This window comes from Siphateles boraxobius, unplaced genomic scaffold (genome assembly GCF_051911475.1).
Source record: "Siphateles boraxobius isolate OS27281-9 unplaced genomic scaffold, OSU_SipBor_1 8, whole genome shotgun sequence".
NCBI lineage: Eukaryota > Metazoa > Chordata > Actinopteri > Cypriniformes > Leuciscidae > Siphateles > Siphateles boraxobius.
The window spans coordinates 3,790,094-3,805,133 of NW_027509208.1; the positions used below are offsets into that span (position 1 = coordinate 3,790,094).

Below are 15,040 nucleotides of genomic sequence, written 5' to 3' on the forward strand. Positions count from 1 at the left end.
GAACAAAGCCACTGCCAGTTAGACCCGGCAGGGTTACCTACGCCAATTAATTCTATACTTAAACTGCACAATTAAATAAATGTAACTTGTGATATTGCCTTGTCCAATTATTAAACTATTAAAATGTACTCACATAACAGTTTATCTGTACCTTAGTCTGGCCTTTAAGCTTGTAATATGGGCAGTGGGCACACAAACTCAATGTAGTATAAGGTTTCAATAGAAAAAATAGTGTTCTCAATTTTGGCCACTATGTATGAGTTCTCTGCCACTGCATCTTTGTGACCTTTCTAGGTCTCAGAAAACCTTCTGGCACTGAACAGGAAACTCCCTGTCACCCCGGTTCAACTGTGACCCTTGATCCTAGACATCCGCCACTGGCTGCCAGCACAAATATTTAGCATCTGTGTGGACAAACCAGAACCCATTTTTATCTTTCAACTTATGAGGTCATTTGACCATGATCCAGCAGCTTATTTTTGCCTCTAACAGCAATCATTGTGTTTCTGCAGAGATTGGACCGATTACAATAACAACAGATCCAAAGAAGTTCCAGGATGAGCTGCGGGAGCTTTACGTCCAGGTGAGTTCATGCACTTTACATTGGGTTTGTTGACATGTTTGATCACAGCTCTGTTTGAATCCATATTCAGTCCAAGAATGAGCCTTAACTGCCAAATAAAGACTGCAAACCTGTTGTACTGTAATCAATAGAGAATAATGACTGCTGTTCAAAACTGATATTTTTTATGAAACCAAAGTATTGCACCCATGACATAGCATCTATGGCTTGTATGACAGTATATCTGGCAGGTACAATGATTTGAATGAGCACCTTTGTGATTTGTCAGTAATGTACTCTCCAAGTGATCCAGATTGTTATCCGGGGTCCAAAGGAATTTAGAGAGAAAAAGAAAAGATTTTACCAAATTAAGTTTTAGGTATTTTAAAGTTAACAGATATTAATTAAAGATCTTTAAACCAATAATTTTGAACGTGTTTAACATTCAATATTTAATTGACTAATTTATGATGTTCATTCAGATTTCTGGTTGAAAATCTTAAATCTCGATATTATATTATTGACAGACCTAGTTTTTAATTGATGTGATTGCGGAGGTGAATTGCCATGTTAACAGTTTGACATGGACTCCCCATTAAGGAAGCAATGTCTGCTCAGACATTAGAGAGTTTAGAGAGTCTAAAGTATCCTCTGTGTATTTTTCTTGCTCTCAGCATCTGTCTCAGCTGTTTGGGGCAAAGCAGTGGAAATGCAGACTCACTGATTAACTGCAGTTCTGTATTGGCACAAAGATTTTTTTTTCTCTCTCTCTGAGGCAGAAGTTCAAGCAGAGCAGGATTCGGTCTAGTTTTGTAAAAGGGATTATTTACTTAAATCACTTTTTGCTGGTAATGTCTTTTCCAGTGCTTTTGAACAACCTTCATAACCTTTCCTACAATATTTTCATTGTTCTGTGTTTGGATTTGCTATCTGCTGTGTGCCTGCGTGTATGTGTGTGTGTGTGTGTGTGTGTGTGTGTGTGTTTGTGTAAAGAACAGAGAAGCAAAGATCACTCGCTTCCAGATGTTTCATTTAGACACGTGCCCCCTGGAACGCATGGAGACAAGAATCTTAACCCTCCATGTGAGAAAAGACAGACATACCTATATCAGAAACATAGATGTACACAAACATAAGAAAACAGTTTACTTTTATCCATTTCGGTTTAAGGGAAGGAACGTTTCTAACAACTCTTGGAAGTCATCCATTTAGGTCCAAGATTGTGCTCCACGTTTCATTCCAAGGTCAACATCAGTTGCAGGCATGACTCCCATGACAAGCTTTACAGCATGCTGTACATTTCTACTTTCAAGATTTGGCCAAATCTACTTGTTCTCTGACCTGCTCGTTACTCTTGGGCGGTATCCAAATTTTGATACCGTCAAACCTCCTCCCTATTTTACCGGGGTATACGGTATTACCGTGACTAATTAAAAATTATGACATAAGGCTCAGACAGCGTCACCAAACTGTTGGCTTGTGCCTACACCGTTCAGAAACTGAATACCAGATCGGGCAAAAAAAAAAAAAAAAAATCAAGGCCAACCCGTGCACGTTGATTCTGATCCCGGCTGACGGCATTAAATGTAATATGACCCGGAGCCCTATTTAGACTCGACTATTTTTAATACGTGGGCCGTTATAATATGGTGGCGCCAAATAAAGCCGATAAAGCCTATATATTTGGTGGATGTAAAGCATACATGTGTATGTTTTTTGTGTTAGTACTATTTATTATATTTTATTATTATTACTTAAACCGCTCAAGGATGTTCAAGGAGCATGTATGTGCACTTTCTGAAGATTTTTTGCACTGTCAGTTCTGTTTTTGAATAGAGGGTTGGAAATGAATGCTTTTTATTTTTTTATCCTATTCATCGATTAATCGAAAATAATCGACAGATTAATCGATTATTAAAATAATCGTTAGTTGCAGCCCTAGACAGATCGCTGTAGAGCCTCAGTTAAAGCTGCCCGTGAACCGATCATCTGTTCATTCTAGTTTATTTATAGCATCAAATTAACATGAATGAACATAAGAAGGAATGTTATTTTAGCCACGGAAAGACGTCAGTACACACCTTTTTTCAAGTTCAAATCCTCCAACGTTAATTTACTAACTCTCCTGACTGCTTTGTCGGACAAAAATGGCGGATGGCGGATTATGATTAGTCAGATCGCCTGTCAATCAAACTCCCTACGAAGGGTCAATTAAGATGAATATCTGCCTTTGAGGAACCTGAATGTTCCATCGACAGAACACATTGACTGTGTGCTCACATTAATTTTGATTTATTTTTGCAGCACTTTTTACAATACACATTTTATTTTATTATTATTACTTAAAACGCTCAGGGATGTTTGACCAAAAGCAGTTTGACAGAGAAGAGAAGATAAATAAAGAAGATAAGAGGCAAAGAAAAATAGGGTTACAATGAGCAAGCCAAGTGTAAAAGGTAATACTGTAGCTCAAACAGATGAGCATGGTTCTAGCAACATCAAGGTCTTGGATTCGATCCTCAATGAATGTAAGAACTGACCAAATAAATACCTTGAATTTAGTTAAAGTTGCTTTAGATGGATGCCAGAAAGCATAAATGTAAATAGTGGCAAGGAAAAATTAGAATGTCTACATAAATGAGGAAGAAACCATTGAGGAAATGCAATGTTAAGAAAATGGACAGATAATTGGAGTAGCTAACTAAACATACAATGTATTAGTTGTAAGTTCTTATTAATGTGCCAGAAAATCCCATGTATATTATATATAAACTACTGTTCAAAAGTTCTGGGTCAGTTTTTTTTTAAAGAAATTATTACCTTTATTCAGCAAGGATGCAATAAATGAATCAAAAGGTAACAGTAAAGACATTTATAATGTCACAAAAGATGTCTATTTCATATAAATCCTGTTCTTTTGAATGCTCTATTCATTAGAGAATCCTGTTAAAATTTATTATGGTTTCCATAAAAATATTAAGCAGCAAAACTTTTCAATTTTGATAATAATAAGAAATGTGAGCACAAAATGATTAGAAGGATTTCTGAAGGATCTAGTTACCTTCTATTGGATCAGGGAGTATTGGCAGTTATTTTAAATTGAAATAATATTGAACAATATTACTGTTTTTACTGTGTTTTAAATAAATTCAGCCTTAGTGAGTATAGAGACTTGTTCTCCCTAAAAACTAAAAACAAATAATTATGGATCGTTTCAGGGAGGTGGAGATTGTCCAGAGATGAGCATTGGAGCCATCAAGATTGCCCTTGAAATCTCCCTACCAGGGTCCTACATTTATGTGTTTACGGATGCCCGATCAAAAGACTACAAGTTGACCCATGACGTTCTTCAGCTCATTCAGCAGAAACAGTCACAGGTCAAATCATTCAAATCATTCAGCATACATATTAGCATAGTACATTGTTATCATTTGTAATTCACTTTGAATAAAAGCATCTGCTAAATTATCAGTGTGCATGTATGTGGGCAGGTGGTGTTTGTGTTGACCGGTGACTGTGATGACCGATCGCATATCGGCTATAAGGTATATGAGGAGATCGCCTCGACCAGCTCAGGACAGGTATTCCATCTCGACAAGAAACAAGTCAATGAGGTAAGACTGCTTGGCCTTGTTTGACTTACTCAAAGAATGTCAATTTGCTGTTTCTTTGCGTTTCAGGGAATAGCACACTGCTGCTATTGTATATTTCCAAGGAGTAATAATGAAATCTCTTAATATTCTGGTTTGGTTTCCAGGCCAGATTTTTATTCACTAGACTACACCACCATATACAGTCTTTGACGACAACCATAAGATGACAGAGTGAACAAATTATTAGAAAGATTAGAAAAGATAATAGAAGTGCTTGAGGTCCAGTGATATACAGTAGTATGCTCATGGATGAAGGCTTTACTTAATTTGAGCATGGTAACATGAACATGATCCTGAAGTCTCGGATACTGTTTTATAGTTCTCTGAAAACCAAGGATTTATAAGTTTGCTCTTTTTTGATGTTCCCAAAAATTCCTATCAATCTTATGCGGTTATGGTGATCCTCCAGAATTTTGATATTAGAGTCAAACACAAACTGAAATATTTGAGAAGACATAAAATACTTTATTTGGAGTTATAATTCCAAAAGCACGGCTTCTCAAAATGTACTTTCATTTTAAAATCTCTAAAATCCTAGCCCTTTGCTATGCTATAGATGTGTTCAATGTCTCTGTCCTTAAGCTTAAATGAAACTTGTTTCTGTCCTTTTTCCATAAATCCAGAACCCTGCCCGATAATCATAGAAACATTTAACTTAGTTATAAGCCATCCATAAACGTCATCAAACCATCCAAACTTACTAATTTAAAAAAAAAAATTCACTGCAGGTGTTGAAATGGGTAGAGGAGGCAGTGCAGTCCTCTAAGGTTCACTTGCTCTCGACTGATCACCAAAACGGGCTTGCTAACACCTGGCGGATCCCCTTTGACCCTAGCCTGAAGGAAGTGACTGTTGCCTTAAGCGGCCCTGCACCAAACATCGAAATTCGAAATTCTCAGGGTAAGGAGAACATCTTTGTCCTCTGCCTGTTTAGAGTCTTCCCAGAACAAACACATAGTGTAGAGTGATGAAGAACTGAAGCATGAACTTCTTGTGCTTCTAGGAAAACTTATCGGGATGAAGGAAGGTCTGTCTGAGCTCCTTCACATCCCAAACTCTGCCAAAGTCCTCAACCTCAAAGACCCAGCGCCAGGAATGTGGACCATAAAGGTGATGAACTGGTTTATCGCAGACTAAGATGCACATACACATTTGACAGGGCTTTTGTACCATTGTAGATGATTTAACTTTAACTGGTGGCTTTCCAGAAAGGTAAAGTTATTGCTTTAGTCTGTTTTATCTCCTCAGAATAAGAACAGATTGCAGATTGATGGATAGGTACTGAAGGCCAAGGTTGTGTGGTGAAGTCATTTATGTCGTTGCTCTACACATGTTGTGGAATCTTCTGTATGGGCCATTGATTAGCCCACTGGGTAGTGGGTTGCTTCAGGGTACACAAAGTCCCAAAGGGCCAGTTAAAAGAAACGACAACATTTTTGCCTGATTGATTTGTGCCCTGTGGCTCGTGTACACATAAGGGAACCTCTCAAAGGCTGCTCGATCTGCAGGATGGCTGTTCTTTAAATTTGGAGAGCTTGATGATTTATGTGCAGAGGAATGTAAAGAGAGACCATGTCATCCTCAATTTACTTTAGGACTGAAGAGAGGGGTGAGATCTTCGTCTGGCATGATCCGTGCAGAGTCCACCCTATATCTGTTAGTTTATTTTCTTCTTCCGCACGACCTCTTCTCCTCTCTCCCCTTCACAAGTCGTGTAAATAGTATGTGTGCTGAAATTGCCTCTCTTAGAACATGATCTGTCCTGTGACAAACAGGTTTGGTTCAGCTATGCTCAGATAAAATGGAGTGTGAAAATGTATGTAGTTTACACATTCCATTACCATTCAAAAGTTTGAGGTCAGTGCGATTTTAAAAAAAAATTTTTTTAAAGCTGCTGCATTCATTTGATAAAAAAATACACAAAAAAGGGCAGAATTTGCAATCCTGTATGTAAAGCAAAATGTATATTTTTATGTGGACTGTAACTTTAATGGGTTTACTGAAAGTTAAAGAGAATTGTAGTCCCTTACATCATTCCCGGAAAAGGCATTGCTATGTTCAGAGGAGGTTATGTTCATGTTCAGTATGAAGTTTATTCATACTTTGGCTATTTAAATTGTTCTGTTTCATGTCAATAAAATAAAAAAAACAATGGCCAAAGATCCCGTCATGCTTCTCTTTTTCATATGTTCTCCATCTTTCTGTCTTTATTAAAGCTTTTGTATCATTAACGTGATCACTTTTAATACTCTCCTGACCTTCAGTGTATTTATAAACATAAATGCTCAGACAGCCCATCTCTCACAAGAACATGAGCTGAAATAGAAAAATCCCTTCTCGTATTTATTTTTCCCAGAACAACTTTAATTAATGTGTTTAAATAATGTCAATGTTTGTCAGAAAGCATGCAGATTGTGACCACGATCTCTGAGTGTTTCCATGTTTTTGGTGGCGTCTGACAGGGTGTTCTGCCTCAGGGTTGTTTTAGGTTGGATTAGTAAATGTTTGGCCTGAATTTCACTTGGCAGGACTAATTCAAGACAGGCTTTAAAAACCGGATGGATGGATATAATTTAATCTTAATCTTCTGTAAATTGCTCTGAGAAGGCCTTCCCTTGAATCTCTTGAATGCCCCTTTATCCCCATATCCCATGTCTTTCCTTCTCTCTCCTCCACATCTCTCAGAGGAATATTTCAGGATCTTCTCCTCATCATTCTTGGCGTCATATCATGCAGTGCTTCATGGCCCATGTTAATTCTTTAGGATGGTTGTAATTTCAAAAGAATGCAAGCAGAGGATGGGTTGCCATGGCTCGCCCTGGAGCAGTGAACTGCAGACAACATCAAGCGTACGCCAGACCCTCAGCACCAAAACAGTCATAAAGGGCAGTACGAAACAGCAGGGATCATGTTTAAATGACTCGGACTGCTCCATCTGCCAAAAGTGAAGAAAGAAAGAGAGTCATTCTTAATGTTCAAGAATTTTAAGCGTGCTGTATCTGTGGATCTTGCGCCGATTGTCAACATAAATTTGTTTTGTTATGCTTCTTCCATATGAAAAACAAATTATATCATTACAATTGAAAGCTGTTATCTTAACAAATACAAATAACTTTTCTATTTGTTTATTTCTTCGTGGTGTTGTCAATTTGACATCAGACGTCCAGTGAGGGCAGACACTCAGTCCGTATATCAGGCCTCAGCACCATCGATTTCCGAGCTGGCTTTTCCCGAAAACAAACGTTGGACTTCAAAATGACATCCAGCAGGCCAGTCCAAGGTGATTTATATATAGGTTATTTAAAGGTTAGTTAAAGGTGTTTGAAGTCATAGAAGGTACACCACCATTCAATAGTTTTTTATGAGATTTTTTAAATATTTGTGAAAGAACTCTTTTGGCTTACCAAGGCTGTGTTTATCTAATCACAAATACAGTAAATATGTGATATTGTGAATATTATTACTGTTTAAATGAGTTTTCTATTTGAATGTTTTAAAATTAAAAATGTCAACAGTCATTCCTCCAGTCTTCAGTGTCACATAATTCTTCAGAAATCATTCAAATATGCTAATTTGATGCTCAAGAAACATTTATTATTATTATCAATGTTGGAAACAGTTGTTCTTATAATTGTTTTGGAAACTATTTTGACATTTTTTTCAGGATTATTTATTTATTTATTTGATTAGAAATAGAAATTTTTGTAACATTATAAAAGTCTTTACTGTCACTTTTGATCATCCTCCTTGCTGTATTGGTTCTCCTTGCTGTAATTCTGATTGGACCACACACGCTGTAAAATTTATGAGGTCAACATAGTGGCTGTGTACTTGAGCATTTAAAACATGTTTTGGTTAACCTTTCTAACCTCTGCACTCTTTCACACACACTCAAAGGAATCCCTACCTTCATCCTGCTAAACACCACTGGTCTTTCCCCTCCTGCTCGTGCTGACCGCCTGGAACTCTTGAGCATCACTGGTGATGTAATGAAGACGCTGCCCATTCGCTACTTCCCTGAGCGACGGCCTCATGGCATTTGGAACATCACAGAATTTGTTCCACCCAAAGAGGCCTTTTTTCTGCGAGTCACTGGATACGACAGTGATGGCTTCCTCTTTCAAAGAGTGTCCAGTGTCTCCTACTCCAGCATTGTGCCAGGTCAGATTTGTGTAGACGGATACCACCACAAATATTCAATCTAAGTATCATATTTGTAGTTTTCCCTATATTTTACTGTCTGTGTTACTAGTGTTTTTTTCTTCATTTTTTTTAGATGCACCCAAAGTTAGCATGCCCACTCACACTCCGGGTTACTACCTGCAGAAAGGGGCTATTACGTGTTCTGTGGATAGCCTGATCCCCTATACCTTGCGTTTCACTAGGGAGGGACTACGCATAGGTGTGGACCAACTTTTCAGGTAATGCTTATTAATGGTAGATGGGTAGTTGACATGTTGTGCAAAGTGACATGCTCTACTGTTCAAAAGTTTGGAGTTGGTAAGATTTTTGTTAATGTTTTTGAAAAAAGTCTCTTATGCTTTTATTGTAAAATAAAAAATACAGTAAAAAAATCATGTGAAATATTATTACAATTTAAAATATCTTAATACATTTTAAAGTATAACTCATTCCGGTAATGGCAAAGCTGATTTTTAAGCATCCATTTCTCCAATATTCAGTGTCACATGATCCTTCAGATCTAAATTAATACTGTTTTTTTTATATAGGAAGAAACCTTTAACATTATAAGTGTAGTTTGCGTCTTTGGGTGTTTATTTGGGAAGGGATTTATTTTATATGGCTTTACATTTTCATTATCTTTTTAGGGAGTCTGCTAATGCATCATGGGGAATCGCTCAGGTGTCCTTGAAGGACGAGGGCTTTTATGAGTGCATCGCCATCAGCAGTGCCGGAACAGGACGGGCTCAAACCTTCCTTGATGTTTCTGGTTAGAATGTCACCTTTCATTTTTAACTACATCATAGCCTGTTATTATCAGTAACATTAAAGCCACAATATGTCATTTTTTCACCACTAGGGGTCGCTAGTGCAAGAATTGTACTTAATATAACAGCTATAAAGTCATTTCGGTGGTAAACAAACTTATAGTAGGGCGAATCATCCTGGTAGTAAAACTTGGGGGGACGCCGCTGGAAAAACCAGCAATGCAAGTTTGAGAAGAGCGCCCCCGACAAATCTTGCGCCAATCACGACATGCTTTACAAGAGTCCCACTCTGTCGGGCTTTCACTGTTGAAGTTGATTCCTGCAATTATCATGAGAACAGTTGTCAATGTCTCACATAATTATCAGGACATAAATAAGCCTACACGTTGTAAATAGGGTAAATGAGCGCAATTTGCAAACTATTATGATAAATTGCAATAATCATGTCTAACGACATCATAACGGACATTGTTACGAAATAATTTGACGTACATGTAACTTTATTGATATCATCTGGCATTTTGTAATGTTTACATTACACTCAAAAAACACAAATGAAATTATAATGTAGGCCTAGGCTATAGGCTATTTACTTGTAATTTAGCTGCAATCATGCAAAAACGTTATAAGCCATCAAACGGGGTAGGATACTTTATTAATATAAAGTTCAGAGACGCTCTGCGTGAGTGGTATTTATGACAGGAACGTTAAATACAAGTACTCTACAGCGACTCTAGGGGTCGCTGTTAGACAAAAACGGAATTCCTGCATAGTGTGCCTTGAACATGACTGTGGTATGAAGCAGGGCGCGATTGCTAATGAGAGACAGATATCAGCGCCACACGCGAGTCCCGCGGATATAAACCCTCTGGGGCCTAAGCTGTTTTTGGGGTCCTTGAGATGTTTTGACATGCTCTGACATTTGTGCTTTTTCAGTTGCTTATAAACATATTAATGGCAAAGGTGTAATTGCACTCTATTCACCACAAACAGGGCTACCATAATATGTGAGCAACATGTATGTGCATGTTTGTATTTTTGAGAGAATATTGTTTATGCATGGTTGTTGAAAAAACTAAAAAATAAAGTTTCTGAAATAAGGCCACAAAACACGTACAGGTACTAAATATGTGTCCACCAGACTTTTGACTAATGGATGTTGTTGCCTAGAGTTTTTGCTTCAAAATGATCTGAAAATCACCCAGCCTAATCATTCACATAAAACAATACATTGATTTAAATTTTGTAAAACACTTTTTGTTTGGAAAGGCAATATGCTGGGGGGCGTGATGGATCATGAATAATGCTCTGAATCACACCTGAGAAGACAATGACCTGCATAATGAGCCACATAATGAGCCTTTCGTTCAGGTGTGTCACAAGAAAGAAAAAAAGAAAAAAATTATATGTATATATGTTCAAATAGGCTATGGGCCATTCAAAGTTAGAGTTGGAAACATCTTGAAAAAAGAATTGTCTTTTCCCACAAATTTTTTATACTTGCAAATTGTATAATATCCAAGGTAAACATTTCTAGTAATTGTGCAGTTAATTCTCATATTGTATTTTCAGAAAGTTTTGGAATATATCCTCTCCCCAAATGTGTCACTAATAAAAAACAATAATACATAATTTAATGAGAAGGCTTATATTGACCTATTAAGATTTTTTTTACATCTACCTTGTAAATATATTTTTTGCTATTTTAACAACAATTATAATTTTAACAATATTTCAAATGTAATCTTTCTTTTTTTAAAGTATACATTTTATCATACATATTTCAAAGTTAAGGATTCATTAGTTTGATATAGTCTACATTGGAACAAATACTATAATAACATCTTAGGTGATGAGTTTATTTTTGACAAAACATACTATATATTTAACATATGAGAAAAACTGGCTAACAAAAGCTTATTTGATGTCTATTTTACAGTAAAAACTTGATAATCTATCCAAAACTAGTCAATGGAATGTTTTCTTTCATATTTCGTCTGTAACATAGTAAACAACAGTGCGCATCTGTGCCGTTCATTCATTCACACACAGACACGCGATTCATATTTAAACGGCCTTTTTGCGGTTTACAGACACTATTCCATATCGCGATTAGAACAAAGCACTTAAGAATAAAAAACTTACTATTCACAATCCTCGGCTGGATCCGTTCCTCCTCAAAATGGAACTAAACCAGCACTTCTGAGGTAAATTTCCCAGGATTATTCCTCACAGCCTCGCAAAACGACATATTACATTAATCTGATTAAATTTGGTGTGTTTTATCGAGTTGATGTGGGCGTTGACACGTTTGCATGTATTGCCTCAGATCATTTGCGTTTGAATAGTGCGCGCTCTCTGTGGGTGTGTTCACATTAACATATAATGAGCTATAATGAGCTGAAATGAGAACGACTGACATCCCTCTTTTTATATAGATTACATAAAAAGAGAATATTTGTTTTAGTTTTGAATTAGATAATTTAAAAGTACACACTTAAATGATTATAAAAATATATTTCTCATGCCTGTGTGAATAGTATTCGCTGAGTTTTGTTTAAGTTTAGAGACGTGCTCCAGAAAAAAAGTTCACGGAGACGGAGAGGCAGAAAGCGAGACTAGCAGTAAAGATGACACTAGCAGTAAGCTAGATCAACATTAGAGTAACATACTGATCATATTCAAACATTTCATCATGTTGAGCTATATAACAATTTTTTATGTTCATTTGCTCACCTGTCTAATAAAGTACATGCAAGAGTGGCATCTCTGTCAAATGTGAACAGAACCCTAACGTGAAGCTCACGGCATCTCAAAAACGTTTTAGTTCTCCATTTGTCCCAGAGTCTGCTTGCCATGGTCCATAATGTTTGAACGAAACAACAACAGCGTGAGCGGGCCGCTAGCAGGGCCGCTAGACATTACGCAGTTGTCCATATCTGTCACCATTTTTTACTATGGCAGTACAAGAGGAAACCAGGGATAATGATAATATTACATCATTGACAGGCGACAAATGATAAGGGACAGGCACTATTTAAAATTGGGAATTTCTCTGAATTTACAAATTCTTTGAAACATATAGGATAATGTAAGTACATAATTGAAAGAAATATATAACACTGTGCAAGTGGTTTTTGGATACTTTGATACAAATTCTTACATATTGTACCTTTAACAGTCATGATGAAGTAAACACTATAACAAAGTTGAACATGAATCATTCAATGTTTGCAAAGATTCAGGGAGATGCCCACCATTAGGAGAGCACTGAAGCATGCTGCATTTGCTAAACTCTGTGCATGACTGAACGGTCAGGCATTTCAACCTTGTACTCTGCTGCGTAATAGATAACATGTGAGGAATACATATGAGGCAAATTATTGAGATGTCCCACATCTGACATGCCTAGAAGCTCTCTCTCATATTCTCTCATGAGTGCACTTACATGTGTGTGAGTTCAATTCACCCAGCTCGAATCCCAATGTGATCCACTCAGATTTAAGCGTTGTTCCAAAAATCTGCCCTCATTTCACCCAAAGTGGAGAGCGCACTGGATTCCTCAGAATAAATGGCCCATTATAATCTTTGGTTTACTTCATGCTCTGTGTAACACATGTGTTGCCCATGAACAATCTCATGCATGCGAGTGAGTGGTTATGTATTCAAGAAATTATTTTTGCAGTTTTGTGATGCTAGTTGCACAAAGATTACACAAGTTCAGCTTTAATTTTTTTTTATAAAAGTTATTTGCACCCTAGCAGTAAAGATTAATATACATTTAAACTCCTAACAAGTCTAAATTCATGTCTGTTTACAGTATATAATCCTTTGCTACCTAGACAGCATTTTTAGACGCATGCAAATGCGACTCTTAAAGTATGTATAGGGCTTTGTGTACCGGGGTAACACAAAAATATTTCTGCTTTTCCATAAGTTTCACCTACTGTCAGAAAGTGAATTTTCATTTTCATTCAGCTCGTCTGCCATTTTTTCAGACAAATCGGATTCAAATATCGGACTGAATTTCATGCTCAAAAAAGCTGTTTAGGTAGATAGCTCACTAGATTTTTTGAGACACTGTTAATGTCCTTGTGTCACTGCAATCAGATTTTGTACTTGGAAGACAGATTAGATTTATATTACTATTAATTCAATACAAGATAAATTTTTCAATGTGTGGTTTTGTGTTGAACAAGGACTGAAAAAATAAACAGGACTGTATCCTCATGGCATTGTGGCGTTGTTGGAAACCTGACACCACACTGTCCCTGACAGTGCTTACACAAACTCCTTGCACAAATAGCCTCACTTCCTGTCTTCCGGCTCCTCTCTGCTGTCTTGGCTGTATCGTGAGATACAGCTTCAATAACACCCAGGGTTACCATGGAATCTGGGAATCTGACATTCCCCTTCAGCTGGAATGATCACCTAGAAGTCATTTTTTTCTTATAGGTTCATTGTTGACCAAACGTTTATCAAGACAGACATGTCTCCTTTTCCCTGTCCCATTTTCTGAGCTGTTTCCCCGACTGTGCTGTCGCTGGGCCAGTGACACGATTAGCAGGTGTGACAGAGAAAACCTCCCTTATGAAATTTATGTGTCTTCCTGTATAAATTCCCCACTTATGCCCTAATCCACACATCTGTCAACACCCTCCCCGTTTCCCTTCACATTTCAGACTCATTGCACAAACTGTCAGATCTGCTGAGTTCACAGACATCCAAAGACCTTATGAGAACTCAGAGAGGTCTGGAAAATAATTAGTGAATGTGAATGGATTCAAATTAGGCTGTTTAATTCAACTGCTCCAGTATAAAGAGATTGATAATCACATTTCCTTGAATCATTGTGTCTGTGCAGAGCCTCCTCCTGCTATCACAGTGCCCTCCAATGTGACAGCGTATCCTGGTGCAAATGTCGTTCTGACATGCCTGGTCACCAGCACGGTGCACTTTAACCTGACTTGGCAGAGAGGGGACGTGGATGCAAAATTGGACCATCGCATACATGTCACCGCCAACCTGTCCTTGGAAATCCAGCAAGTCACTCCTGATGATGTCGGCTGGTACACCTGCATCGCAACCAACGAGGGTGGAGTCTCCGCTTCTCGTGTGTACCTCAATGTGCAAGGTAAGTGTGTTTGTGTTTTTGATAAAACAATAAGCCACAAAAGATTGATCATTACAACAGCTTTACTGTTGAGAGCAGCTTACTTCTTGCACATTCGTTCTGCCAATGCAATCATAAAATTAACTTTTTGCTCATTTTACTTCAATTCTAGTTATTATTTTAATACATGCATAGAAAAAGCAATTCCCACTGGGCTTTTGGCAGTTCACTCTCCCGCTTCTCTCTAACACAAGATATGTTTTCACTGCATCCTTTCTGCTGTATTTCACTGCAATATTTTATAGCACTTATGAAAGTGATTTATGCTGGGCTTACTCACTGTTTGCGATCCTGCAGTTTCCATTGAAACAGGCTGTGCGCCCCTTTCTTACACAGAATTAAGAAGACTTCCTCTGACAGTATACAATGCTCGCAGATCACTTTGCTTTCTCTAACATGGGTAAAATAACCTTTTCGTAAAAAAGAAAAATGACAAATGAGATCACAAATGAAAAGAGAAATGGGCTTTTTAACAGAACAGAACTGAAGTTTAATAGGTCGTTCACAGAGAACACGTTTTTGCATTCCACTTTGCTGCTTTTACTTTTCTGTGTATGCATACTGTAGACCGATAAGTTTGACTATTGCACTCACCTTTTTGCAACATCTCGCACATGACAGCGTTCTGAACACAATTTTGTTTTTACAATTTGTGTTCTGTCTGAATGGCCTCTAAGAAAAGGTCTCATAACACCCAACCAAA

At 37.4% G+C, this 15,040-nt stretch overlaps 1 protein-coding gene across 3 annotated transcripts in view; it reads left to right on the top strand.

Moving 5' to 3' along the window:
* The window catches only part of hmcn1 (hemicentin 1), a 113,155-nt gene that overhangs the window by 17,442 nt on the left and 80,673 nt on the right, over positions 1-15,040 (top strand). For all 3 annotated transcript variants that reach the window (XM_077220048.1, XM_077220047.1, XM_077220049.1), the window contains exons 2-11: positions 513-583; positions 3,781-3,939; positions 4,054-4,176; positions 4,944-5,115; positions 5,219-5,325; positions 7,375-7,495; positions 8,113-8,376; positions 8,492-8,636; positions 9,045-9,166; positions 14,029-14,298. In XM_077220048.1, coding sequence (XP_077076163.1) covers positions 3,802-3,939; positions 4,054-4,176; positions 4,944-5,115; positions 5,219-5,325; positions 7,375-7,495; positions 8,113-8,376; positions 8,492-8,636; positions 9,045-9,166; positions 14,029-14,298 — 1,462 coding nt within the window. In that variant the 5' untranslated portion in view covers positions 513-583; positions 3,781-3,801. The remainder of the gene's footprint in view (positions 1-512; positions 584-3,780; positions 3,940-4,053; positions 4,177-4,943; positions 5,116-5,218; positions 5,326-7,374; positions 7,496-8,112; positions 8,377-8,491; positions 8,637-9,044; positions 9,167-14,028; positions 14,299-15,040) is intronic.